Source organism: Natator depressus, chromosome 13 (assembly GCF_965152275.1).
Source record: "Natator depressus isolate rNatDep1 chromosome 13, rNatDep2.hap1, whole genome shotgun sequence".
Classification (NCBI taxonomy): domain Eukaryota; kingdom Metazoa; phylum Chordata; order Testudines; family Cheloniidae; genus Natator; species Natator depressus.
Genome location: NC_134246.1, coordinates 4,801,376 through 4,826,944, shown reverse-complemented (window position 1 = coordinate 4,826,944; position 25,569 = coordinate 4,801,376). Strand labels below are relative to the sequence as shown.

The 25,569-nt window shown below is 48.7% G+C and overlaps 1 protein-coding gene across 2 annotated transcripts in view; it reads left to right on the top strand.

Moving 5' to 3' along the window:
- Positions 1 to 24,009, top strand: part of SAMD10 (sterile alpha motif domain containing 10) — a 41,464-nt gene extending 17,455 nt beyond the window's left edge. Inside the window, exons 4-6 of one of the 2 annotated variants that reach the window (XM_074969530.1) lie at positions 13,230 to 13,398; positions 19,255 to 19,395; positions 20,517 to 24,009. In XM_074969530.1, the coding sequence (XP_074825631.1) occupies positions 13,230 to 13,398; positions 19,255 to 19,395; positions 20,517 to 20,539 (333 nt within the window). In that variant the 3' untranslated portion in view covers positions 20,540 to 24,009. The remainder of the gene's footprint in view (positions 1 to 13,229; positions 13,399 to 19,254; positions 19,396 to 20,516) is intronic. The other variant, XM_074969531.1, reaches the window with a different exon arrangement.
- The last annotated feature ends 1,560 nt before the right edge of the window (positions 24,010 to 25,569 follow it).

The following is a 25,569-nucleotide window of genomic DNA, read 5'->3' as shown; positions in this document are numbered from 1 at the left end:
GAGATTTTAAAAAAACCCACCTTGTGGAAGGAGTAGGGGTGGGGAGTGGAGCTTGCCTCCCCTTTCCCTCGCAAGCATTGTTAATTCTCTTTTTTTGCAGGGCTCTGAAGCTGAAAAGAGAAGAGGTACTTTGATTAGTCAGGCTGCACCTGCCACTGGGGTTCAGTGGCATGTGGGGGCACCAGCAGAGTGCATGCTGCTGTCCTGCACTGAGCAGGCGTGGTGACCTGGAGTGGGCATGGGCTCTCTGTTGTACAGACCATGCTGCAGCGTCCCCTTTGGGTATGTCGATAGTGCAATTGGAGGTGTGATTGCCGCTCAGGTAGACATACCCGCCCTAGCTTCAGTCTAAGTGGGATGGATACAATAGCCGTGAAGACACAGCCACCCAAGCTAGGAATGCAAGTATGTCCCCAGGCTTCCAGGCCGGCTTGGACGGCCTGAGCTGCCATGTCTTCGCTGCTATTAGTACCCGTGCTAACTAGATTAAAAGTAGTGCAGGAGAGAGCTGCAATCACACACCTCCAGCTGCAGTGTAGCCTGGCCCTAAAGCCTGCTTTGTGCATGGCATTCAGTACCTGCCACTGAAGCCGAGGGGGTGTAATGCTAGATCTCTGCAGCAGAGATGAGCCTGAGCTACAGAGTCTGGACCAAACTCCCCCAAAGTCCGGGGGTTTGGTTCTGGCCCCATCTCTGCAGTGACTGCCCCGGCGTTCTTTCTCCATAAAGCTGCCATGGGACAGCTCACTGCATTTTGCTCCAGCCAGGACTGGGGGCACCTGCTGTTCTCTCATCGTCAAAGGTCTCACTACAGTCCTGATTGGCCTGTTGTGGCAGGAAGTCGGCAGGTGAACCCACAGGGACATTGTATTTGTTATTACAAACTATTAACGATAAGGCACTAGTCAGTGCTGCCTCGTCACTGGAGTATTTCCAAGGAGGGAGGCAAAAGGTGCTGACATCAGCAATTCTGCATCATCGGTTCTTTCATTTCCAGTGCAAACTCCTGTCCATCAGAGGCTGAGTTAAGGGTGCCAGAAGCATTTCACTTTGTGTCTCCAGCGCAGCGTCTCTCTGTGCAGAGAGACGAGGACCGTGTCTCTCTGTGCTGAATGTCTCGGCCTCTGATTTAATTCTGCAGCATTAGAAACCAACCCCACCAACTACAACCGGGCTGTAACTTCCTTTGGTGCTTGAGGACCACTGAAGACCTGGGGAGCCTTGCCATTGACTTTGAATCACAACCTAAGAGAATATGCAGTGCACGCGTCTGGCTTTAAACTTGCAATATCTCATTCCAGCTGCGTGTTCATCCTGCCTCCTCCTGGCCAGGGTGCCGCTGAAGTTTAATTTCCTTTCCCCGGTGTTCAATACGCACTGTGAGTGCAGGAGGGACAGTTCAGTGGCCCCCTCCCCTTTGTGACATGAGTTTGGTGGGTTTCAGTCAAGTGCCCACAATCCAGTTTGTACTAACAGGGCCCACTTCCACTTGGCAGTGTTGGCAGAGAAGTCAAGGGCTAAAGGCTTGTCCATAAGGTGGCTTAGTGCCTGGGAAGCAGGGGTGTGGATCTGCAGCACGCTAACTGGCTGCGCGGACCCTACTGCCATGCACTGAAAGGTCCCTAGGGCACTTTGACCCGCTGCTGCTTGACGTGGGAGTTGGTGAATGTGCGCTAGGGGACTTTTAGTGCCCAAGAGCAGGGACCACCTGGCCGGTCAGTGCGCAGCAAATTCACACAGCCTCAGCTTGCCACGCACTAAGTCTCTGTGTCCATAAACCCTAGATGACCCATGGAGATTAAACTCCCGTTTCAGCCTCCCAGGCAGCAGGGCTGAGTCTCCACGGACGGGCAGGCCAGCCTGAGGAAGCTGCCCTGCTGCAGTCTGTGCTGAGCCCATTCTGTGAACAAAGAGAATCCACGCAGGTAGCTGACCCATCCTGCCCAACAGTGACCACTCTGCTCAGGACCCACGGCTGCACCCATGGACTGGCAGGCTCCTTTCCCCTGATGGAAATGTAATTTGCTCATAGGGGACAGTCAAAGGTCTCAAGCATTGGGTGAGATTAACAGGGTCTTGATGAGAAAATCTCCAGCCCTTCCAGCTGGAACTCTGCAGTGACCGAGCTAGAGATGGGTCTGATGGCTGCAGCATGGGTGGTTTTATTTTAGTCCCTGCAGTGAACCCAGGGTGGCCGCCGGAGATGCTCCCTGGAGGGCATTTTTCTCTGGGATTAGAAAAACAAAGTAGATCTCACCCTCTCCCTGTGGTGATCCACCTCTGGGTCCCTGAGTAGTGGTGACCCACAGACTGTCAGCTGGGGCAGTGGCTCAGTGGAGAAATGCAGCTGTGGTCAGCAAGGTCTCTTGCTAGGAGAGAGGAAAATTTAAGTGACTTACCATCAGAAAAGGACCAGGCAGCAGCTAGGGCTGCAGCCCTGCCCTATGAGCCCTGGGTGCATCCCCTGACTTTCCCAACTCTGTCCCAAGCAGCCATCCTTGTACCCCTTTCCTTGAGCACCTGTGCAAAGTGATGGGGAAGTGGAGCTGGGGTTGAGTCCTGGTTCACTGGGGACTAGGAAGCAAAGCTGCTGCCCCCTGTCACACAGTCCCATCAGAAATGGGCCAGGGCATCCATTTGGTTTTTAATACTAACTGCTTTGAAGCTTGTCTTCTCTCCCTGCTGTCTGACTCCAAGTCCCCAAAGCAGGGATTCAAGGTGAGAGAGGTTTCAACTTTTGCTGTCCCTGCGAGCAAGAGAAGCTAATGAAGAAAAGCCTGGTGAATTAATGCAAAGCGATTTCACTGTATTCAAAACCCTTGCCTCGTAGCCCTTTCACATGTGATCCATAGAAGGAGGACATTAAAAGGCATCATACCTTGCAGATGGTTCCTTGGTCTCTTCCCAGTAGAACAGCCTTTAAGGCAGCCTCTACCTCGGTCCCTGAAACACTAGTGTTTGATATTCATGGCTGTGAGTTTATCAGAGAGACAGTTTAGTTCAGCCAGCTGGAAGAGGAGCCATTGATTCATTACACTTCCCCATTTACCACCTTCAGGAGCCCAGGGACTCATGCTGAGCTTCCAGCTGAGCAGGAATAACAAGAGAGAGAACCTGCAGATGAGTAGGGTTCAGGGTCTGCTGTTCCCACCCTTAGAGCCTGGTTCTCTGGACCCCAGCTATAGCTTGAGGAAGTCCCACTGTGACTTTACTGCTCCGAACTGCAGCTGCCCAGGCCAGCAGAGAGAGTCTGAAGATCACTGGGGTGGGGAAAGGAGATTTGAAAGATTCTGATCTGGAGCGAGCAAAGGAAATATTTTATTATATGCTCTGAAAGAGTTTCCAGGTGCAAGGCTGCATCTGTTTGGCTTAGCGGTCACGTTCAAGGCAACGAGGTGTAATCTCAGCCAATTAGGGGGAGAGGCGATTTCAGACAGCTTGCCAATTTGTGAAAACGTGCTCAACCACCAAGAGTTCTGCATGGCTCACTCCTGTCTGGGGAAATTACGGGTTCCTAAGTGCCTATTACCCCATGGGTGGGTTATTTGGATAAGTGGTGCTGTAGTCTCAGCATTGTTTCTTTGTTTGGTTTTAAAGAGCCATTGTTATGCTCGGGCACTTTGTTTTCCTTTTCCCATCATTGCTTGTCACTTGGATATCTGTGGGCAAATAGTGGTGTTCTGCATTAGAACCAGCCCCTGGTGTTCCATGGTGCATGAATGGGAATGAACTGTGGGGACTCAGGCCGATTTTGGCCATAATGAGGAAAGGCTCCATACAGGGATGTAACAATCTCCTTCCTGCCCATGGTGCCATTGAGCTCACTGGAAGATTTGCCCATGTAAGATCATAATCTTGTGAGTCCTCCACGATGGGGAAGAGACATGCAAAGATGTGTGTGGCACTTAAATGAGCAACTTGCTTAACACATGGAACCGAATCCTGGGTGTTTTAAATAGCATTTTGCATCTTTGCTAATTCCTACCCCCAGTGAATTCATTCTCCCAACACCCCTTTGAGGGAGTAAGGGTTGTGACCATTGTTGTCACCAAGACACAGAGAAGTTAAGTGATTTGCTCAAGGCCACAGCAGGAATCCAAATCAGATTCGGGATTAGGACTCTGAATTCTCTGGCTCCCACTCCTGTGCTCAAACCACTAGGTCAGGCCTTCATCAGAAAACATGTCGGGTGTTGGAGAGAAAATGTTAAAGCTCAAAGTCCTTCCCCTCCTTACTCACCTCCCCGGAATATGAACCTTTTGAATATGTCTTGTTGCATTAGTTTCCGTGAGTCATGGGATATCCAACAGAAACTCTTTGTGACTCCTGGGCCAGATTTCTGAAGGGTCTCAAAGCGTACCTCTACGTTATGCGTGCCGTTAATGTAACCTCATGCAAAGTGGGTAACTGCATGTGCAAATGCCAGTTCTGGTAACTAGTGTGTGCAGTTCCCCAATTTGCGCTCACAAAAATCATGGTAACAGTGCACACAAATGGAGTGTGTATTTAGGCTATTCAGTTGCTATTGAGATTCTTTGAAAATCTTTCCCTCCTGCACACACAGCGCCAACACTCATGCATGTGCCCACACACACCTGAGCTATTTTCCCAAAATTCCCCCAAAAGATCTCGGGAGGGATTCTCCCGCCCCTTATAGCCCCTGTATGATGTAGTGGTGTACTGAGGCCTTAAACACTTCTAAGATGGCCGGGGGGAAATTCTCCTGGTACAGGCACTGTTGGCAGCTGATGGCTGCTCTACACAGACCCCCCTGAAGTGCTGATGGGCACGGCTCAGGATAGGAAGGGTCATGTCGGACCCACGGCCATAATGCTGGGGGGATTCTGGAGCAGCACTGTGTTGCAGAGCTGTAACTTAGCCCAGCCCTCTCCGGGGTCATTTTTGCCTTTGACTAATCCAAAATCAGGAGGAAGGAAAGGTGGCTTCCCCCACCTGCCCCTGGGCTGTACCAGTGTGTGTTATGCCACCTGGAGGCACAACACATGATCCTGCCCCCCAGGGCAAAGCTGCCGTTCAGCCTCATCCATCCTTGGATGCAAAATTTGCTCGAGAAAAAGCTCCACCCATCTGAGCACTCCTTGTGCATCCAATTGCCAATGTGTGAAGGGGGTGGATTTGGGGCATTCCTACCCTTGTTATCTCCAAGACGAAAAGTTGGCCACACTCCGACACCTGCGGCTGCATGGAGGGGAGTCACAAAGGAGAACATTTAAGGTCCATGGCTGATAAAAGGCACCAGATTGTCAGCAGGGATGGGGCAGCAAGTTCGTGTCACAGCTGCCCGTGGCTGGCTGGTGTTTGCCATTGCAGGGACATGGGACTAGTTTTAGTAATCCTGGAATGCCCAACTTCCTGGTGCACTAATTGTCTCTCTTTGCCTGCTTAATTAGTCAGTGTTCACACAAGGAAGTTGACACTGCAGTACAAACACAGCTGACTTTCTGAATCCTGGCATATTGCTACTAGCCACTTCCAAACACCACCCCCTACTTCTTGCTTGCCTCGAATATGCCCCAGCCATATTCAGCATGTATTGGCCCTTTCCTGAGCCGCAGCGGGCGTTGGGGAATTCAGCTTCCTTCTGTCTCAGAAAAGCTGAATCTCAACAAAGACTCGGAAAAGAAAGCTCTTCCTTTCGAGGAGATGAGGACACGCAAAGGAGGAGGTTCCCTGTATAGAATCCAAACCAACTGGAAGAAGGGTGTGGGGTGGATAAGATCCTGCTTATCTAGAAGCAGGAGAGCAGTTCTATGGTCCTTCTCCCAGCTGCCCCCCCGACCTGCATGTCATCCAATGTGCTGTGACACATGGAGGGGCCGAGAAGTTAAATAACTCGTCCAAGGGCAGGTGGTAAGTGTGTGGCAGAGTCGAAAGCACAATCTTGATGCCCAATTCCCTGCTCTAACTACTGGCCCACGCTTCCTCCCTAACACAGTGGCTAATAAGAAACATTTAAAAAATTCAGCCCTGGGCCATATGGGCAGTGACTGGGACCTGTGATCATTGGTGGAAGCTGTTTCTGAGCACGGTTTGACTCAGTGCTTCTGTGCAGAAAAGGGTCTTCTTATGGCCCCCAGCCCAGGTAGTTCCTGCAATGAGCTCTCCCAGAGCCCCATTGCTGTACTTGTGGGCTGTGCCAGCCTCCAGCCAAGGCTATTATTACCTTTCTTTTCAGGAGCACTAAAAAGTAACTGTGGACTTTGGTCTCCCAGGCCTATTTCCCCACCTAATTCGGCTGACTCTGACAGGACGAGAACTCCTGCTGGCCAGAAACATTCTCCGTGAAGGATTGGAATAGTCAGCTCCCTGATACTGCTGCTTGTGACATGTTATTTGCTTTGTACTGAGCTTAATCCAGGTTGCAATGGCCTTGCAACGCTAAAGTGTCTGTAAAAATCAAATGGGAAGAAGAAAACTTTACCACAACTCCAGAGCCACCTGCAGGCTTCAGAACTTGGCCAGGGCAACGAAGACACATAATGTGCACCCAGGACCAATGCTCCAGTCCCTGATGGGACATTCTGGTCTGCATGACATAGCGCTGTTCAGAATCAGAGTGCATGGGCCAGCTGCAGGAGGCAGCTTCTTCGGTGGGAGAGGGGAGACCATTTCCCAGGTGGGTGAAGGCGAAGGCAGGAATTCGGTGCCACAGGAACCCCAGTGAGGAACATATTTCTGACACAGGCTGGGAGGCAAGTTTAACCTTATCACATTGCCACCAGGATGAGTTTGAATCTTGGACTTTGTTTGCTGTCGAGAGCCCGCTAGAGTCAATGAAAGCGGGGATGCGCCACATTCCTCTGGCTGCACTGAAGCCATTGACAAGCCAGGTTCTATTGAATGTTGGCTGGAACACCGTGAGAGTAAGGCCCAAAACTGCTTGGGATTCTGGGTAAGGGAAGGGATGTGCCTTTCTGTCCCCCCACGGGGCTCTACAGTCTGACTGCTTTTCAACGAGGCCTCTTCCCATATTGACCACTAAGAGAAAAGCTTCGAGCAAGGTTGACAATGACTAAGGCTGGCAGGTAGGCCTTTGCTCTGGCGTGGCACCGAGGGTCACCGAGTGCTGAGCCCCGTGTTTCTCCATAAGGAATCCCATTTAACAGCTGAGGAAAGCAAGGCACACAGAGGATGAGAGACAAACACCTGTCAGGGATTGTCTAGACAATACTTAGTCCTGCTATGAGTGCAGGGGACTGGACTAGATGACCTCTCGAGGTCCTTCCACTCCTATGATTCTGTGACTTGCCCAGGGTGGCATGGCCGTGCCAAGATTCCAATCCAGGATCCTGGCCTCATGCTCTTAACCACTAGACATGCAGCCTCTAAAGGGGGGGAGAGAAAGTGGATGCTCTATGGTTCTCTGCCTCCTAATGCAGGGAGTTTATTGATAAAGGGTTTCTGTGGGGATATTTAGGGGATCCACAACTGGGGTGGGGCAGAGGGTGAGTGGTCCCCTGGAGTCCCTGTTTTGGTGGGTTTCCAGTTGTTAGCAGCCTGACTACAGAAAAACTCTTCTCACCAGCAAGCCGGCAGGTCCACCAGGACCAGAGGAGCCTTTGCTGAATCTCAAGCTGTTCTTGTACTCTTTCCATCCTCTTTAGAACAACAGGGTCCAGGTGTAAGCGATGCCATTGCACCAGCCCAGGCCATGTGCTCCTAGCGCCATCAACAAGGTTTTTGCTTTTTGCTGGTGGTAACTTGCTGGTGCCTGGTTGACTACCATGGACCCTAGACAGGTCTATTAGCCCACTCATTTGCAGGAGCTGTGAGCTGCAGATGCATTTCCGGCCCCTTTCTTTCTGTTGCATAATGTGCAATGCATCCGTCCCTTCACCTCCCATTATTGGCGGCTGCTTCTTTCCACACTGAGCAGTTTAAATCAGACCAGTCCCTGCAATCTGTGAGGGTGGCCCCCTTGCTCTGGAGAAACTAGCAAGGAACTAGTCACATGTTCCCTCACTCTGACTCTTTGTGAGTGTCCGAAGCCCGGGATGACTTCACTCCTAGTGCAAGCGGGATAAAGAATTTGGGGATGAGATGGAGACCGAGAGATTCTTGAAGCCAAAGGGAGACAGCAAGGGCCGGATGGCAAAGGACGGTGGGCTGCAGCTTCCGTACCCATCTCATGAGCATTGCAAAGCACAAGGCGGTTTTATGTGGCGGCTTAATGTTGGGCTTAAATGTTGGGCTTAAATTCTGGGAGGACCATCCATGGAGCAGGCTGTGAAATGTCGCTCGAACTCCCCATTTGAATCCCTTGGCAGTATTTGGACCTCCCAGTCCGGTGCTGGGTATGTGCACTGAAACCGCGGGACTGAGCACCGGGTGGGGAGGGATGAGTCCCAGACTATTGTTATTGTTTCCAGGTCACACGTGGTGCCGCACACTCAGCCCTGCTGCTTTAGGACAGCACTGGGGAGTCTTGCGCCCTGGCTTTGGAAGCCAGACCCTCTCTCAGAGAAGGAGTGAGTGAGAGGGCTCCTGGAGGTCTTGCTACCTGCTGGGTGGAGCTGCGCTCTGCTGAAAAGTTTATGGAAAATACATAAGAGAGACTCTTTCCTGCATCAGGGGATGAGCCAACCTCTAATTGCCAGGGCAGGGAAGTGACTTCCCCATGAGCAAGCAGCCCCCATGGATGGGGTTTGCACCTTCCTCTGATTCATCTGGCACTGGCAGCTCTCAGAGATGGGATGTGAAACTCGGTGCATGACTGCTCTGCTCTGGCAATTGCTACGGGGACAGCAAGGCACCAGGCACTGCTGGGAAATGCCCTGGCTTGCTCAGTGGGGCATGTAAGCATTCAGGTCCCCTTTGGTCAGGGCTAACGTCTTTTGATTTGGAGATTAACCCTGTCCCCTAAATGATCCTGCCACTACAGTGACCCTGCACCATTGCTCTTCCTCCCCACTGGACCTAGGGAACACACTGGAGAGGGCGGCTGATTTTGCAGCTGATCCCCTGGGTGGGTGCAGAAGGTCCTGGATGAGCCCTGTAACAGCTAGACCTGGGAGCTCATTGCTACTTGCCTTTGGGTGCAACCCCCCCGGGAAGGGAGCTGAGGAAGGAGCTATCATCTCCTAGTACTATGTGTGACTGAGGCTTCCCGAGCAGGTGGAGGCAGGGGGAAGGAATAAACAAGTGCTTTCTGGCCTGTGCATTAGTGCATAACGGCTCTGAGCATTCGTTGTAATTGGATTCCTAACTAGCAAAGTCACGGCTGGCTGGGGCATCTTCACAGAACGGTTCCCGGGAACGTCACATACACTCTTCTGCGAAAGGGAAGGAAATAGCCCGTGACAGGCCCCCCTTCCATCCCCCGCACCCCTATCAAGCCCCCGTCACAGTGGTGAAATGGGAATTCAAAAAGGTGGAGCTCTCCTGTTTATCCAGGGGAAGATGCAGCAGCCATGCCGGCATTAAATCACAAACAGCGGGGGAGTGGGTGGTGTGACATCCTGGCACCCCCTTATTCACCATTGTCAGCTAATTAGGATACGTTTTGTATGAAGTATGCCTTGTGAGGTATCATTCTCAAAGTCTTGTCTGCTGGACAGTAATATCTCATTGGATTGTATGTGTTATCGTCATATGTGAAGTTATGGAGTTTGGCTATGTGTATGTTACCAAAATATGTTGGAGGTTGAAAACACCCACAAGCAGCCTTTCACATACAACAATAAAAAGGCCAAACAATGGTTAATGGCTTATTGAGGAAATGCACACAAGCACAAGGATTATCCCAGAAACTGGGCACAACAGAAACCTCTCAGAGATAGCACCAATGGGAACTGTCTGACCCAGGTCACAGCAAAAAAGCTTTCCAGCAAGGGGAAGAAGATATAAAAAGGGGGAAATGACATTGTGATGGTACCTCACTCTCCCTACAACAACACACCTGGAAACACCTGAGGAACAAAGACTGAACTGGGGGAAGTGAGGTCCCAGGCTAAAGGGATTTCTAGCCTATGTATGAAAACCTGGGAAACCCAGCTGTCAAAGCCAAGGCAGCTTGTGCCTTAAGAATCTGCCAACCTGTTTATCACTGTTAGCCGATGGCCAGGGATGTTTGGTGAGGTGCCAGCTATGCCCGTTTATACCATCCGTGACTTTAACCGCTAGGACGCACTGTCCCTTCGCGGCGGGCAGCCCGGGCTAGGCTGACGGATGCCCCAAGGTCCTAACCACCCGTGACTTTAACTGCTAGAGCTCAGAGCTCCTTCGCAGCGGGCAGTCAACACTGACTGACAGGTGCCCCAATGGCAGCACTAAGAGCCTCTCCACACCCGTGACTTTAACTGCTAGAGCTCAGAGCTCCTTCGCAGCGGGCAGTCAGGATTGACTGACAGGTGCCCCAAGAGTTTGCCCCGTGGAGGCGGCACAACTCAACGCTAGGCTCTTAGTACTCTCACCTAATGGCCAGGCTTTATAGCCAAAACGGCTGAGGTTCTTTAATTGTGTTGGCTGCTTCACAGTAAACCAGAGAAACAAGTCAGGCTTATGCATAAATGGTTACCAAAATTTATTAAACTAGATTCTAATCATGTGGTTACAAAATTGCTAGTGCCTACTTATTTAAGTGTAGAGATGTTACACACACAAACAAGTTACGAAACTGAAGCTACAATCCCAAAGAAAGAAAACAAAGTATAGAGCTCTATTTCAAAATATGTGTACACTAAAGATAGGAGATCAGGTGTGGGTGCTTCTTACCCTCCTTGCATCTCTCGATTCCAGCAGTGCCAAGCCAGGATCGGTCACTCAATTCCGCGGAAAGACGAATAAGGGACAAGGCTCAGGGACCCTCTTAGCTGCAGAAACCTTGGGAGGCTGTCACTTATCTGACCAGCAGATAGATAGTGAAAAGCACTCAAAAATCATGGTGCTGTAGGTCCCCTACTTATACCTCTGTACTCCTTTATTCTCTTTCTCCTTTCTATGCCAAATTGGGGCTGGTCTGTCGGGGTGACGCCAGCTCTCGCAAGAGTAGTTCACACTTGCAAGGGAGAAACAATAAGTGTCGACTACTGGACACTTCTTTTATCAGGGTAAATATTTTCCCACCTAGGATGTTGGGGTGTGTGCATCATGCTGTTTTAGTAGGGGCTAAGAGCCATGTCTGTCACAGCGCCTCTGCCTGCTGTGAGCCCAATCGTTGTATACGTTCCCAGAGGCACATTGTCGCAGCACACCTGTGCTTCTCTCAGCTTCAAAGGCTGTGCTGGAGTGCCCTGGTGTTTTGGCTCCCGTGTGTTTCCAGCAATGCTGGTCTGAGGGGAGGGGGGGGGGGGGCTGGCTGTCTGGCTACAATCACTCAGGGTGAAAATTTGCTAATTCATATCCTACCTATCTAGTATGTTAAACCCAGTTTGTGGTTTTGTTTATTTACTAGGTAATCTGCTTTGATCTGTTGGCTATCACTTAAAATCTATCCTTTTGTAGTTAATAAACTTATTTTGTGGTTTAATCCAAACCAGTTTGCATTTGACTAAGGTATCTGGGAAAAATCTCCCTTTGGTTACCAAAAGTGTGCATGGTCTTCTTCACATTGAGGACGAGGCAGACCAGGTATTAAACCAGATTTGGCCAGGTTTGACCAGGGCAGGACGGTACTGCTCTGGGGTCCTAGGCGGGGAAGCTGGTAGTTAGAGAGCCTGCATGTGACTGCAGCTGGGCGTGTCCCTACCTGTGTAAATGCTGGTGAAAGTGCAAAGCTTGGAGGGCTTTGCAATTTGTCACAGCAGCACAGTGTGAGAGGGAGCCCAGGCTGGTGGGTCAGAGGGCTCAGTAGTACTCCAGTTCCAGGTAGCATCCCAGGGGAAACCCGTCACAGGTGGCTCAAGGACCGGCAATTGGAGGGATCGCCTTTAGGCCCTGGGTTGCTGGTTCTCATCCACCAGAGGTCGATGCTGATGATAAACTGTCTGCAGCCTGTGTCAGGAGTTGGGCGGGTCTCAGCCCCATCCTCTCTGGACAGGTGCCTCCCGCAAACAATCCTTACCACTGATAGTGATTGGCAGCCTGCAGGGGAAGGTGCTGGGACTGGTGGATATGGAGGGAAGAGAGATGACAGAGTTATTTGTTTGGGGGAGGTCAGAGTATTGGCTTGATAGGCTTTGTGGGGCCCAGGTTGCAGTTATTCTTGGGAGCCTGCCTGCGCTGTTCTCTCCTGTCAGAGGCTCTTGTTCAAGAAATGCTCTGGCGAAAGAGCCTCCGTGATTATGGGTGCAAATCGGACGAGTGCACCTCCGCGGGCGAATGAGGCTGGGTCACGCCTCACTCGCCGCGTGCAGGCGCATTTACCCCGTTTGCCCATGCAGCTCCGAGCACGTTGCTGGAGTGCTCTTGCAAAGACTTTTTTTTAAATATAGGTGCAGCTGGGCCTTGACTGTTTGAAAAGCAGCGGTAAGTTGTGAAGGTGCTTACCGGCGAGCAGCTGAGCACAGGTGCTATCTGCCTGGGCACTGACCGAAGACACGCAGTGTTTGCATTGCTCCTGGCAGCTCCTCTCAATCAGGGCAGTACCATGAGCGACAATGCTTCTGAGACAAATGTCGCTAGTCTGTATGTAGGCAACCTAGGAGCCCTGCTCTGCACCCCGTTGTGCTAGCCACTGTGCATACAAAGAGGGACAGATGGTCCCTGTCCCACACAGCTTACAATCTAAACACAGGATGAGGTAATGGGTGGAGAGAGCAGATGTGGGGAGGACAGACTGACAGGGAAATTATCCTGATTAGTACAGTAAGCAGCAGTCATAGCATGCCCATGCAATGCAGCATCCTTCCTGAATGCCTGCTTTCTGGGAAAGACAGGACAATGCAGGAGTAGAATACGCAGCTGGGGTGTGGTCAACAGGCTTGCCATGGATCTGAGTTCTCCTCTCTCCCTTCTGCAGTTGGTTTGTTAGCTTCCGTCCGTGCATGGTTTCCTACAACTCGGCTGTGGCTGCTTCTGGACACGCCAATAAGAAAAAGACCATTAGGAGGGTTAGGATGATCTTACAAAGTATCTTGGGCAATGTTATGCAGGCATTCCTGCTACCGACTGTGGGGTTCTCCCTTCCAGAGTATCCAAGCACCTCTCTTCTCCAGAGATGTTTCAGCCTGGCCTCTGTTCATCCCATGGCTGAGTTTTTTCTTCCTGGTGGTACTGAAGTCCATTAACACCCTCCCCTTTCTCTGTTTCCTGCTTCCAAACCTCTGTAGAGTCGTCCCTGTGATCACTATGGCATTTACCATACCAGCCCCACGCTAGGCAGCCTTACCAAGCCGGTGGTGTTATGGACCCAACAGGATGTGTGCAGATGGCTAAAGAAACACTGTCCCCATAACTATCTCATCTATGTGGAGGCCTTTTCCCATCACGCTATCACAGGTACAGTAGATGCTCCCTCTCTAGCTGGTACTAATTGAAAAATGCTGATGATGAGTAAAGACTTTCGGTGGTTGTTGCGTACAGGTGGTTTGGTTTATTAACAGAACTAGCCGAATGTGATTCACGTTTCCCCAACACCTCTCCCTCAAGACAGCTCAGTCCTCACCTGTAGCTAACACCACACTCAGAGCTAAAGGGGAGCCTTCAGCCAAACCCCTAGATTCAAATACCATCTCAGGGCCCAGGGGTTTGGAATCAACCCCCAGATCCGAACTCTGCACGAGACCCCTACCTCTATGAATCAAGCCAGAGTCATGCCTCTGTAGGGTAGGGTGCTGGGCCCAGCTCTGATCTGTCTGCACCCAGAGCCCAGGCCATTTAAAACCCTAGCTTACACTGCAGGGGGAATGTCTTGTGACAGGCAAAGTTGGTCTTTGGGTCCCATAAGGGCTTTGACATCCCTGATTTAAAGGGAAATTTCAGCTACTTTTCTTTCTTTAAGTAAGTTTCTCTCGCATTTCCCTGCTCAGGCAGCCATGGGGAGCATGAGGAGAGGCAGCAGCAAAAACTGCTTCACACTCCCACCCCAGAATGCTAAGACCGGCTCTAATCAGCCGACTTTCTTCCTGGCCCTCTGCTAACCAACACCTGGGAGGAGCTCCTTAGCCACAATCTCTTTAAGCTGACGGGTTCTGAGAAGGGCTAGGGGCTTTGTCAGGATGTCACAGCAGTCTTTTAAAATAAACTGTAAGGTGAGATCTTATGTTCAAGTATCTGTCTAGGCACCTGAAGGTGACGTCGTGAAAGATGGATCTTCCATTGTTGTTTGCAGTGTAGCTGTAGCCATGTTGGTCCCAGGATATCAGAGAGACAAGGCGGGTGAGGGAATATCTTTTATTGGACCAACTTCTGTTGGAGAAAGAGACAAGCTTTCAAGCTCCACAGAGCTTTTCTTCAGGTCTGGGAAAGGTGCACACTCCATATCTGATCTCCGTCCTCATCCTCAAAGGAAACCTGCACAACACCTTCAAAAGACGAGCCTGGGAGCTTACATTCATAACTGTGCTAGACATTAAAAATCATGGACTCAGTAACAGACACTGGATTTATGGCTCATTATAACAATCTGTATAACACACTAACCCTCTTTGTCCTGCAGCTGCAGAGGTGTTAGCTGCCCACTTCACCTTGAATGGTCTCTTGCAACATGTGTTAACTCCTTAAGTTTAACAATCTGTTCCACTGTGACCCTCTGAGTACCTTTCCCAGACCTGAAGAATTGCTCTGTGTAAGATCAAAAGCTTGCCTTTTCAATCAACGGAAGTCAGTCCAATCAAACCTATCACCTCCCCCACCTTATTTCTTTAATAAACAAGAGTCAGGGCTTACTATTTTAACAGCACAATTTAACCATTTCCAGTTTCTTTCCCAGTTCAGAATTTAGGCGGCTGTGGGTTTTGTGTGAAAAGAGGAAACGGGTGAACAGAAGGCTGTCCTCTTTAGAATCCCGTCACTCCAGAGTCTGAGTAGCTAGGTTCTCCACTGTTGTATCTGAGCACCTGGTAATGAGTCAGAGACTTTTATCCCCCACACCACCTCTGAAAGGTAGGAAAATATTAATCCCAGTCTACAGAAGTGGGACTGAGGCTAGGTTCAATTAAATGACTGGCCCAAGAGTCAGGCATTGAACCCAGGTCCTCTGAGTCCTTATCTTGTTCCCTAGTTACTAAGCCATTCTTCCTATCTGCCTTGCTGTTTATTGCTCTGCTCAATGCAGCAAGTAGACTCATCATCTCATATAATATTAATAAGGAGCTTGATGTGACCAAAAAAAATGGAAGTGACTGGAAAAGTCAGTAGAAATGCAGAGATGATTGAGGATTAAATATTAAACAAATTTCCTGTTCCTCATAATATCAATTTCCTACCTCATCATTTGTTGCTGATTGCATTGCATGCCAAAAGCTGCAGGGTTAGACATGGGAACTTGTTCACCTTTTCATTCTGCAGCAGCCAAGGAAGAGGCTGAAAATGCCATCAAAAGTCTTTAACCCAATGATACACCGGAAAGTGGGCCCTCTGCACCTCAAATATGAGCCAAACGTGGAACTAAAGCTAAGGAACATTTTTCAGAATGTACATAATGTGTGAATGGGACAGTTTGCTCTGTTCTGTATATTCAGATTCAGTTTACTTAGGTTTAGGTTGAGTTCAGATGCATCTACAAGGCAAATCATACCTAGGTGGTGTATTAGAAATCAACAGTTGCCAAATCTCATAAGCTGTTCTTGCAAGAACGTTGACCCAAACTATCGACTATGATAATATCAGCTGGATAAAAATCTTAACAAATTGTTTTTTGCAAACAATTTCAAAATGTCTAAGTTGTTTCTGTTTTGCAGCATTCAAAACAGACCTATTTTTTTCATTGTCTGGGATTTTTAAAATGTATTTTGTTTTGTTTTTGCAAAACATTTTAATCTATTTTCATCAAAACCAGTTTTCAATACATAAAAATATTTGGATAATGCTTTTGATAAAGTGTTGTGAAAAATTTTGCAAAAGAAGACAAGCTTATAAAAGTCACCAGCTTTTTGTGAATTTCTTTGTTTTCTAAAAAGGGCCATTTTTTGTTTTAAGAAAAATAAATGAAGCCAGCTCTGCTGATACCCTGATATTTTGCCCATCTCGGAAGATGTAAATCTAGTGAGATCAGCAGCTGTAGTAAGACTTCCACCATCTTCAGCAAAAATCTCATCAGCGACTGTTCTCGCAAGATTTTGCTACATCCAAACAGAAACCAGAAAATACCAGAGACCTCTCCCAGTTCTGGATCCAACCTAGAACCAAAGCCCTAGGCAGTGGGTTAATATGTGAGGATCCACCCACTTCTCCCTCAAACTCTCAAAGGCTTCAGATCTGAGATTCTGCTGCTGTCCTATGTCCCACACACACATACTATAGACAAAGTTCTGCCCTGGAATGCGTACACATGAATCCCTTTCATTTCAATGGATGGCTACATTAGCATTACCAAAGGAGGACTCTAATCAGCTGATGAAGGTTCTAGCCAAGCTGTCACTGGGAATAACCACAAAGGCCAGGGCTCATTAGTTTGTTACAGAAAGGTAGTCAACACCAGCTCTTTCCCTGCTCCAGAAATAAGAACAAAGCAAAGCAATAACCTAGTTCAAGAAGTTTCATTATAGTAAATACCTGCCGTTCTCAAGCGGTTAAAGGGTCTTTGATCTTCAGCCTCATATTGCACAATCTACCCACATTATGCAGGTATTGGTAACACTGCACATCTGGCCAGGTGTTATTGCTTACATATGTATTTAATATCGAGGTACCTGATATGGTCACATAAATTACACTTTTTTCAGGTGTTAGACTGCAGCAGAGTATCCTAAAATAGTAAATCAGGGGCTGTTTGATCTGAAGAACAAAGGGATGTTTGTAGAAGAACATCAAGAAAGACAGTAAGCGAAGCTGCAGAATTAATATTTTAAAGTTTTCAGTTAGCCAGCTGGGTGTTGGTAGTCAAAGTAGTGTCCGCTCCACGGGTGTGTCTCTCTGAGAGGACACCCAAAAAATGAATCAAGTCCCCACAAAGCAAACATAATTGACTCAGTCCCGGCCTTTTTTTCCTCCCTCTCTACCTCGCACAGAACCACTAGTCTGCAGCCTGCTTTGTGAGGCAGAGATGGATAATACAATGCTTTGCCAGGAGAAGGCAGCGGGGAAGGGAGCGAGTGAGATGGGAAGCTGTATGCCTTTGTCTCATGCCCTAGAGGAATGATACAGCTCTAATGTAACAGCTCACCCAAGTCCTTGCATCGGAAATAAAGGAAGAATTAGCGAATGTACTCTGGGAGGCAGGGACAAAAGCTGGCTGTAAAACCCCTCTTCTGATAGCTCCTGGACTGGAGGAGAATGGCTGTGACTAAAAGCACTGATGGGAACGTTAATGTGTTCTGATGGGTACTTCTAATTTAACTCCTCACATTGCCAGTATACCAGAGAAGAGCGGAGCCGGGGCATTCCAAACAATATGTCCTGATGCAGGAGATGGAGCTGACAAATAGAAAGCTCCTGCCTTTAGGGATTACGTGATCTGAGGGGCAAGCCCTTGACCCAAACTTTAGGATTAGGACTCCCACCATGCCACTGTCTGATTGGCATTGCTGGAGAGTTGTCCTTTTCAGGAATGCCAAAGGATGGTGAAGGATGCCCAGTGACTGTTAGGTTCTGTTTGATTTAGCCCAGCCCTTAACAAGCAGGGTGAGTGACTAGATCTTTTGCTGAGACAGAAGATGGTCCTAGACTTGTGTGAGTACTCGCACAGCCCTTGCAGCTGTGTCGTGGGAGAGCCCCGCGGGTTATCCTCTAGGGCAGGCTCACTGAACCCACAAATGGAATGTTTACACTGAGTGGCAGTACACACTGGCAGTTGTGCATTCAACAGTAAACCCCCTGCTGGGAACAAGCGTGCCAACATGGCTTTATTTGCAGAAAAACACCTCCCCCCCGTTCCTGATTTTACTTTCCATGACCACCTGGAATAGGCCCCAGGTACAGCCCAGGCTCCTGTACTCCTTGCACGGGGCTCTGAGCAATAGAGCACTTACTGCCGGCCACAGAAGTCATTTTGACAGAGACATAAATCTTGTCAGTGCCGGACTGAGACTCTCCCCATGAAGGGAGCTGGGGAGAGTCATCAATATACAATTCAATTTCCGAACAGTCTTACTGGAGGTGCATTACGATTCAGCCTAAGAACATGATAAGGCAGCAGCTAACGCTACATGTGTGCATCTCTGGTATGATTCTTTTGTATTGTAGGGTTGCTGCTGAGGCTGTTGCATAGCTGTGTTAGGTGATCACTGCTGGAGGGGGCTGCATTTGTCACCATTTCTTCCCCTCCGCCCTTCCCTTCTTGCCTTTCTGATGATTGGAATTCAGGTTCTTATTTGTTCTGCAATTGGGGGATGAATTTTCAACATGCCCCTCCCCATTAGCAGATACAAATGCCAGGTTATGTGTGTGGATGTTTGATGTTTGCAGCTTGATCCTGTGGCCGTTACTCATGGGGCACTTTTGAAGCCTGTTTGGGTACCTGGCCTCACTGTGCTAGGACTCTTCCTGATGGCTGCCTGTTGGAAGCATGCACCTTTTGACCCAAGCGGTTAGCCAAAAATTCAAGGTCTTGTGGGCTGTTCCAGTTAGGAGGAGAAATTGGTGATGGAATCAGGAGATTCTCTGATGCAGTCCTGTTGATTTGCATAGAATGTACAAAGTCCTGTTTCCCTAAACCAGCAGGAATCAAATAACAAGAGATGGTGTCTTTGTTCTGAGCCCCTTTTCCAGCCACCGCTTAGCCCAAAAGCTCTCTCTTAGCTTTTCTCAGGGCCATGTTGCCAGTGCTTTTTTTGACAGCGTCCTTGGCTTTCTGCTGCTTCTCACCCTGCTTCTCTGAGACACCCAGATACCCACAGCTCCACCAATCAATGCTCCAGCCCCTGTGTTTGCCATGACAGTTCCCAGGGAAACCCCTTGGGCCTCACACTTCAATTTTTACTCAAGCCTTGCCAGATGCCTGTTTTGGGTGGTGGCTCCTATTGTTTCAGCTATCTGGTTATAGGAAGGAGTTTAGTGTCTTTTTTATATCCATCCTGGCAGCTGCTACACCCACCAACTCCAACAGTGGTTAACCCAGCGCCTGCCTATGGAATCTGGCCGGTGTTCCCAGCGCCTGGTTTTCCTAAGCACTCACCATTTCACCGCTGACGCAAGTCAGAGCTGCCTTGCTCCGTCACTCTGAATGAGCGCTGTCTCTTCGCTTGCGTTTGGCAGGTCGGGCACTGTTGCGGCTGAACGCAGAGAAGCTGCAGCGTATGGGCATTATTCACGAGTCTCAGCGGCAGGAGGTCCTCCAGCAAGTCCTGCAACTCCAGGTGCGGGAGGAGGTCCGGAACCTACAGCTGCTCAGCCAAGGTACATGGGAGGGCGAGGAGGGGCTGTGAAGCAGCAGCCATGAATCCTTTGGTGACTGCAGTGGTACATGCCTTGCTCTGCCATCATTGGGTAAATGCCAACATTCTTGGGGCTTGACAGGGGAAAAGGGTCAGATGGCTTGGGCTAGGTAATGGATTGTGGCACGTTTCGTCTGTAGGTCACCGGTTCGAATCCAGCCTGAGTCGGTTCTGACTGACAGTTGTTGTGGCCAATGGCTATGTGGTGGCCTGCATGCAATCGGTTTGATGATGTCAGTTCCCTGGGGATAGGTGACCTCCTCCCAAAAGCAACCCCCATTAAGTACTACCTAGGATCCCATGCATGAGAACCGTTCTTCTGCCCTTGGCAGTGTCACTACAGAACAGGGCTCAGCTACACTGTGGAGCTTCTGCTTTCTTGGAGATTAGCAGAGAGCATCAGTCAGCTCCTTCCGCTGACACAGGCAATGCCATTGTTCCTTTTGCAACACTGTCTTAGACCCAAGCCACAGCCGGGGACCCTCCATGGTGCCTTAGCCTGCTGTCCCAGGATTTCTCAAGGCTCAAGCCCAAAATGAGGACTGCAAGGGAATAGAGGAGGAAACTTGGAACAATACAGGACTGAATTCTCTGACGCTGCTTCCTTTAGGGCCATATTCCCGACGTAAGTCATAGCAAAGCTGAGTCTTAAGCCAAGGGCCCCTTCCATTAGCACTGAGGGACAGCTGGCTCTCTGGGGTGCAGCACGGCATTTGTGGCAGCTATAAAGGTGCAGCGAAGTTCTCTGTGCTTTGCAGTGGGCACGCTCTCTAAGGCCTGGTCTGCACTCAAAAATTAGGTCAGCCCAGCAACATCGCTCAGGGGTGCGAAAAATCATAGGTAAGCCGACCTAGCCTATGGTGTAGATGGGGTAGAAGAATTCTTCCGTTGATCTAGCTACTGCCTCTCAGGGGGTGGATTACCTACTCCGACGGGCTCTTGGCATAGGTAGTGTCTACACTGGAGCGCGATAGTGGTGCTGCTGTAGCCATTCCGCAGTAGAGTTTCAGGTGTAGACAAGCCCTAAGCTATTGCACGGCAGGCTTGGCATTCATCCTCTTCTCTCTTTCCTCCTTATTCCAGCTTCTTTTGGAAACGTCTCCTAGCCGAGCCGTCTGTTCGGCAGATTGTTCCAACACTGTGAACCGAGCACCTCTGGGATGGACTGTGGACCACAGATATGAAAACCTGAATCGCATGCTTGGAATATAAAGAGACAGTTTTCAAACCACTCATGGGTCTTCTCTCCCTCCCTTCTCTCTCTCTCTCGCTCTCTCTTTTATTAATATTTTCCTGTGCAGAGATCAGACATTTTCTCCAGCAGACATGGCTGACAATTAGAGGCAAACTAGGAAAATGGTCACCAGGACATGTGACATGCTCCCCTCTGGGATCCAGTCAATCACAGGGGGAAAGACCTCAAGATGAATGTGGTAGCTGGAGACAGTTCATTTTAAGGTCATCTTAGGACTAATGACATGGTCATTCTTGGGACTAATCAAAACCATGCACCGTGAAACCACATGTGCCCAATGACATGCTTTAACCAGGAGGGCCTCTGGGCCCAGTGGAGGCTGCAGATGTCCCCAGACTCCGCTAGTGTCAATGCCTCGGAGCTTACTGGGGAAGCTTTAGTTCTCTCTTCAGAGTGGGCTGTCTTCCAGTGTCCTAGGAGATAACGTTAGCAGCAGCAAATAAGATGACTGGACAAGCCAGAAAAACTAACGGCAGAGCCAAGCCCCCGGAGATTGGCTTCACTTTGTGAATTAAAGAGCTGAGTCACTGAAGCCAGAATGCTTACCCATAAAAGAGAAAATGCAGGATCCACACACTCGACGAGGTCACTGTGACCTCTGGGAAGCAGCACCAGGAAACGTTCATTGGGCTGGCCTTGTCCTCATTTATGGGAATATGGAGGAACCATGATTAGTTGGTCTGCTTTGGCACCACCCACTTCTGTGACTGGTTTCTGCACTGCCAATGCAGTCAGAGCTGAGGGAGAACAGGCAGTCCTCTTTGTAAAGCTCAGAAATGCTGGCTGAGGGAAACTATGCCGTGGCCAAAGGCCTTGCCTGACTGTCAGCCTACAAAACGGCAAGCTCCTAACAGTTCATGAAGCTCACACTGGCTGTATTTATAATGCGGTGGAGCCTCCAGGGTAGTTTGGTTCAACAGGATGTGGTGGCAGGACTGGGCAGGAGACTGGCTTAAGGGCTGAGAATCAAGGGTTCTTTGATGCAATATTCCATTGCTTTTGTGTCCTCTCATACCCTTCATCTAGAGAACTCCTTATAAAACCTCCATGTTTGTTTATATTTTTTTCCCCTGGTTCATTTGCATTTCGAGCTTTCACCCAGGGTTCTGTTCTGAATTCTGATTCTCCACCGCACACAATAATCCAGGTCTGAAGCCTGAACTGCTATCCAGGAGTATCCTGGCGTTGCTGCTGCTTGCCCTGGCTCATGAAATGCAGGCGCCTTTCTGGCCTCCGTGACATGATTAGTACCAGCAGCACTCCTTTACCATCACATCTGGCCCCCTCCTTGCACACCCCACCCTGGTAAGGCAGGCATTGCTTCTGCAACAGTTGGCTGATATATCACATTTCACAAACTAGCAGGCAGGTAAGAAACTGTGAAACAAACCCTGGAATTTTCATCTGCGGGGTCTCTCTCTGGTATGTCTCAGACTTTCCATTCTTTTGTAACTTTCGGTGAATAGGGCAAACCTATGCACCCAAAAAGCAGTCAGAAGTGTCATCAGCCCTAAGTATCTGGGCCCAGGGCTTCTCCACCCACATTTGCTGTGCACCCTCAAATTTCTCAGGCCAGAAACAATAACCAAACAAGGCTCGTCTTATCTGCCCATTGTCTTATCTAGAGCTGGGCACACTATTTGCAGTGAACAATTTATCCTATGAATCTAGCTGTTTTTTCTGTTAACAAAGGAATAGGCTTTGCTTTTTTGTATGGATTTGCCCATTATTTGATATTACTCAGCAGGTGGTTTTGTAAACATTTCAGGTTATGCAGAGCAAGAACCAATAGTTGGAAGCAGAAGGTAGATAAAATTAAAACTGGAAACAAGATGAAAAATGTTAATAGCAAGGGTAATTGACTTCTGAAACGGCTTACCAAGGGCTGTGGTAAGTTCTCTGTCTTTTGAAGTATTTAAATCAGAATTGGATGCCTTTCTAAACAAGATGCTCTAGTTTAACCACAAGTTATTAAACTAGATGGGTGAAATATTGTGGTCTGTGTTATGCAAGAGGGCAGACTGGATGACTGTAGTATAATAGCCTCTTCTAGTCTTCAAACATAGGAATCAGTCAGAAACAATTACTTTGAGTATTCACATAGCAATATCTGTGTGATTGGTCACTTAAGTCACATGGTATTCTTGCTGCATCCTGATTGGATGACTCATGAGCAGGTATCCTAGTTTTTGGTGCTTGAAAAACAAAACAAAATTCTCTGATGAAGAAAACCATAAAAATCCACATTTTTCTGCGATTAAAATGAAAAGTTGAACTTTAGTTTCCCTAGCCACAATATTTAGAGCTTTCAGTTAAACACAATATTTTATTGATATATTTACAATTTTTAAGCCGACAGGGCTGGGCCCTGCCCATTCTCCTGATTATCTGAATTTTTGATTATCCGATCTGGCTCCTGTTCCAATTAGATGAGATAATCGGGGTTCCACTGTTTATGTTTTTATTTGTTCACAAAATATAAAAACTAAAGATTCTCTGTAAAAATCCAAATTCCACATTTTTCCATGGCAGATGGGTTTCTAGGATCCCTGCTCATGCGTAGCTTTCAAGCTGGTTGCGTGAACGCTCCTGATCCAAATGCTACGGAAAGTACTCCTTCATAGAATCATAGAATCATAGAATATCAGGGTTGGAAGGGACCTCAGGAGGTCATCTAGTCCAACCCCCTGCTCAAAGCAGGACCAATCCCCAATCAAATCATCCCAGCCAGGGCTTTGTCAAGCCTGACCTTAAAAACTTCCAAGGAAGGAGATTCTACCACCTCCCTAAGTAACGTATTCCAGTGTTTCACCACCCTCCTAGTGAAAAAGTTTTTCCTAATATCCAACCTAAACCTCCCCCACTGCAACTTGAGACCATTACTCCTTGTCCTGTCCTCTTCTACCACTGAGAATAGTCTAGAACCATCCTCTCTGGAACCACCTCTCAGGTAGTTGAAAGCAGCTATCAAATCCCCCCTCATTCTTTTCTTCTACAGACTAAACAATCCCAGTTCCCTCAGCCTCTCCTCATAAGTCATGTGTTCCAGACCCCTAATCATTTTTGTTGCCCTTCGCTGGACTCTCTCCAATTTCTCCACGTCCTTCTTGTAGTGTGGGGCCCAAAACTGGACACAGTACTCCAGATGAGGCCTCACCAATGTCGAATAGAGGGGAACGATCACGTCCCTCGATCTGCTCGCTATGCCCCTACTTATACATCCCAAAATGCCATTGGCCTTCTTGGCAACAAGGGCACACTGCTGACTCATATCCAGCTTCTCGTCCACTGTAACCCCTAGGTCCTTTTCCGCAGAACTGCTGCCTAGCCATTCGGTCCCTAGTCTGTAGCTGTGCATTGGGTTCTTCCGTCCTAAGTGCAGGACCCTGCACTTATCCTTATTGAACCTCATCAGGTTTCTTTTGGCCCAATCCTCCAATTTGTCTAGGTCCCTCTGTATCCTATCCCTGCCCTCCAGCGTATCTACCACTCCTCCCAGTTTAGTATCATCCGCAAATTTGCTGAGAGTGCAATCCACACCATCCTCCAGATCATTTATGAAGATATTGAACAAAACCGGCCCCAGGACCGACCCCTGGGGCACTCCACTTGACACCAGCTGCCAACTAGACGTGGAGCCATTGATCACTACTCGTTGAGCCCGACAATCTAGCCAACTTTCTACCCACCTTATAGTGCATTCATCCAGCCCATACTTCTTTAACTTTCTTTAACTTCATAGGTGTATCCACAATTACTCTTTCCATGAACATCCTTGGGAATGAAATAGGCTTGCACACATCATCCCACAAAGGGCTAAAATAAGGTGTGAGTACCTTCAAAGGCAATTTGTGGGATTTATACCTAGATAACGCTTATGCCTCATTCACTCAGCTCTGGCCCTGTCTCTGTGCAAAGCAAACGGACTTGCACTTGAGCCCTGTTGACTCAATGCAATCAGAGTTTGCTAAGAGGCTATTTTTTCTTTTAAACAGCCCAGCACAAAATACTCAGAACGTCTGCAGCTTAAAAATAGACTGGACCAGCCTGTTGACTCTGTAGTGATGCAGAGGGCACCTGTATAGATGACATCCAGAAAAGCAGCACACTTCAGAAGTGTCACGCGGGGGGAGATGCAGGCGGGAGGGACTTACAACAGTCTCAGAGTGCCCCGTGTGATGGGCAGGGGTGGCTGTGGGCATCTCAAAAGAAAGACTTGGCCTTTTAATTTTTGACTGTTTAAAATCCAAAACAATTCCACAGAAATGCTACAGAAAGGAGAATCAAGGAGCCTGTAATCTTTGCCCCTGTGGGAGTGAGGGGTTTATGTTTGCTCATAGTTTAAAAGTTCAGTACAGCTAACAACACATGGGAAATGAAAGGCCGCCAACTTGAGTGGAAGCTGCATTTCCAAAGTTAATGTGTTGTGGTAAGCAGAGTAGGAGCACCCAGTACTGTACCCACTGATTAACACATCCGACAGTGCAGGCTGCTAGTTGGCAAGGAGCTGTCAGGGACATGATCCCCTGAGTGTCACTAAAGAGGAGAATGTGATGCATTGAAAACTGTGTTAAAATTATAAACAATCACTCTAAATTCTCAGGGGGCTTCTTGGTCCTGCTAGCAGGCTAGGGGGCTCTGTAGGGAAGCGTGTGATCTGGATCTTCACTCTTCAGAGTCAGTCTGCAAAGAGCCAGGCTAGAGCAAGATGGGTTGAGTTTTGCCTTTCCATAGGGAGCAGCCTGCTTTGTCTCTTTCTGTTTTTGGTTCTTAGAATATCATAGAATATCAGAGTTGGAAGGGACCTCAGGAGGTCATCTAGTCCAATCCTCTGCTCAAAGCCAATCAAAACCAATCCCATAAGAACATAAGAATGGCCTT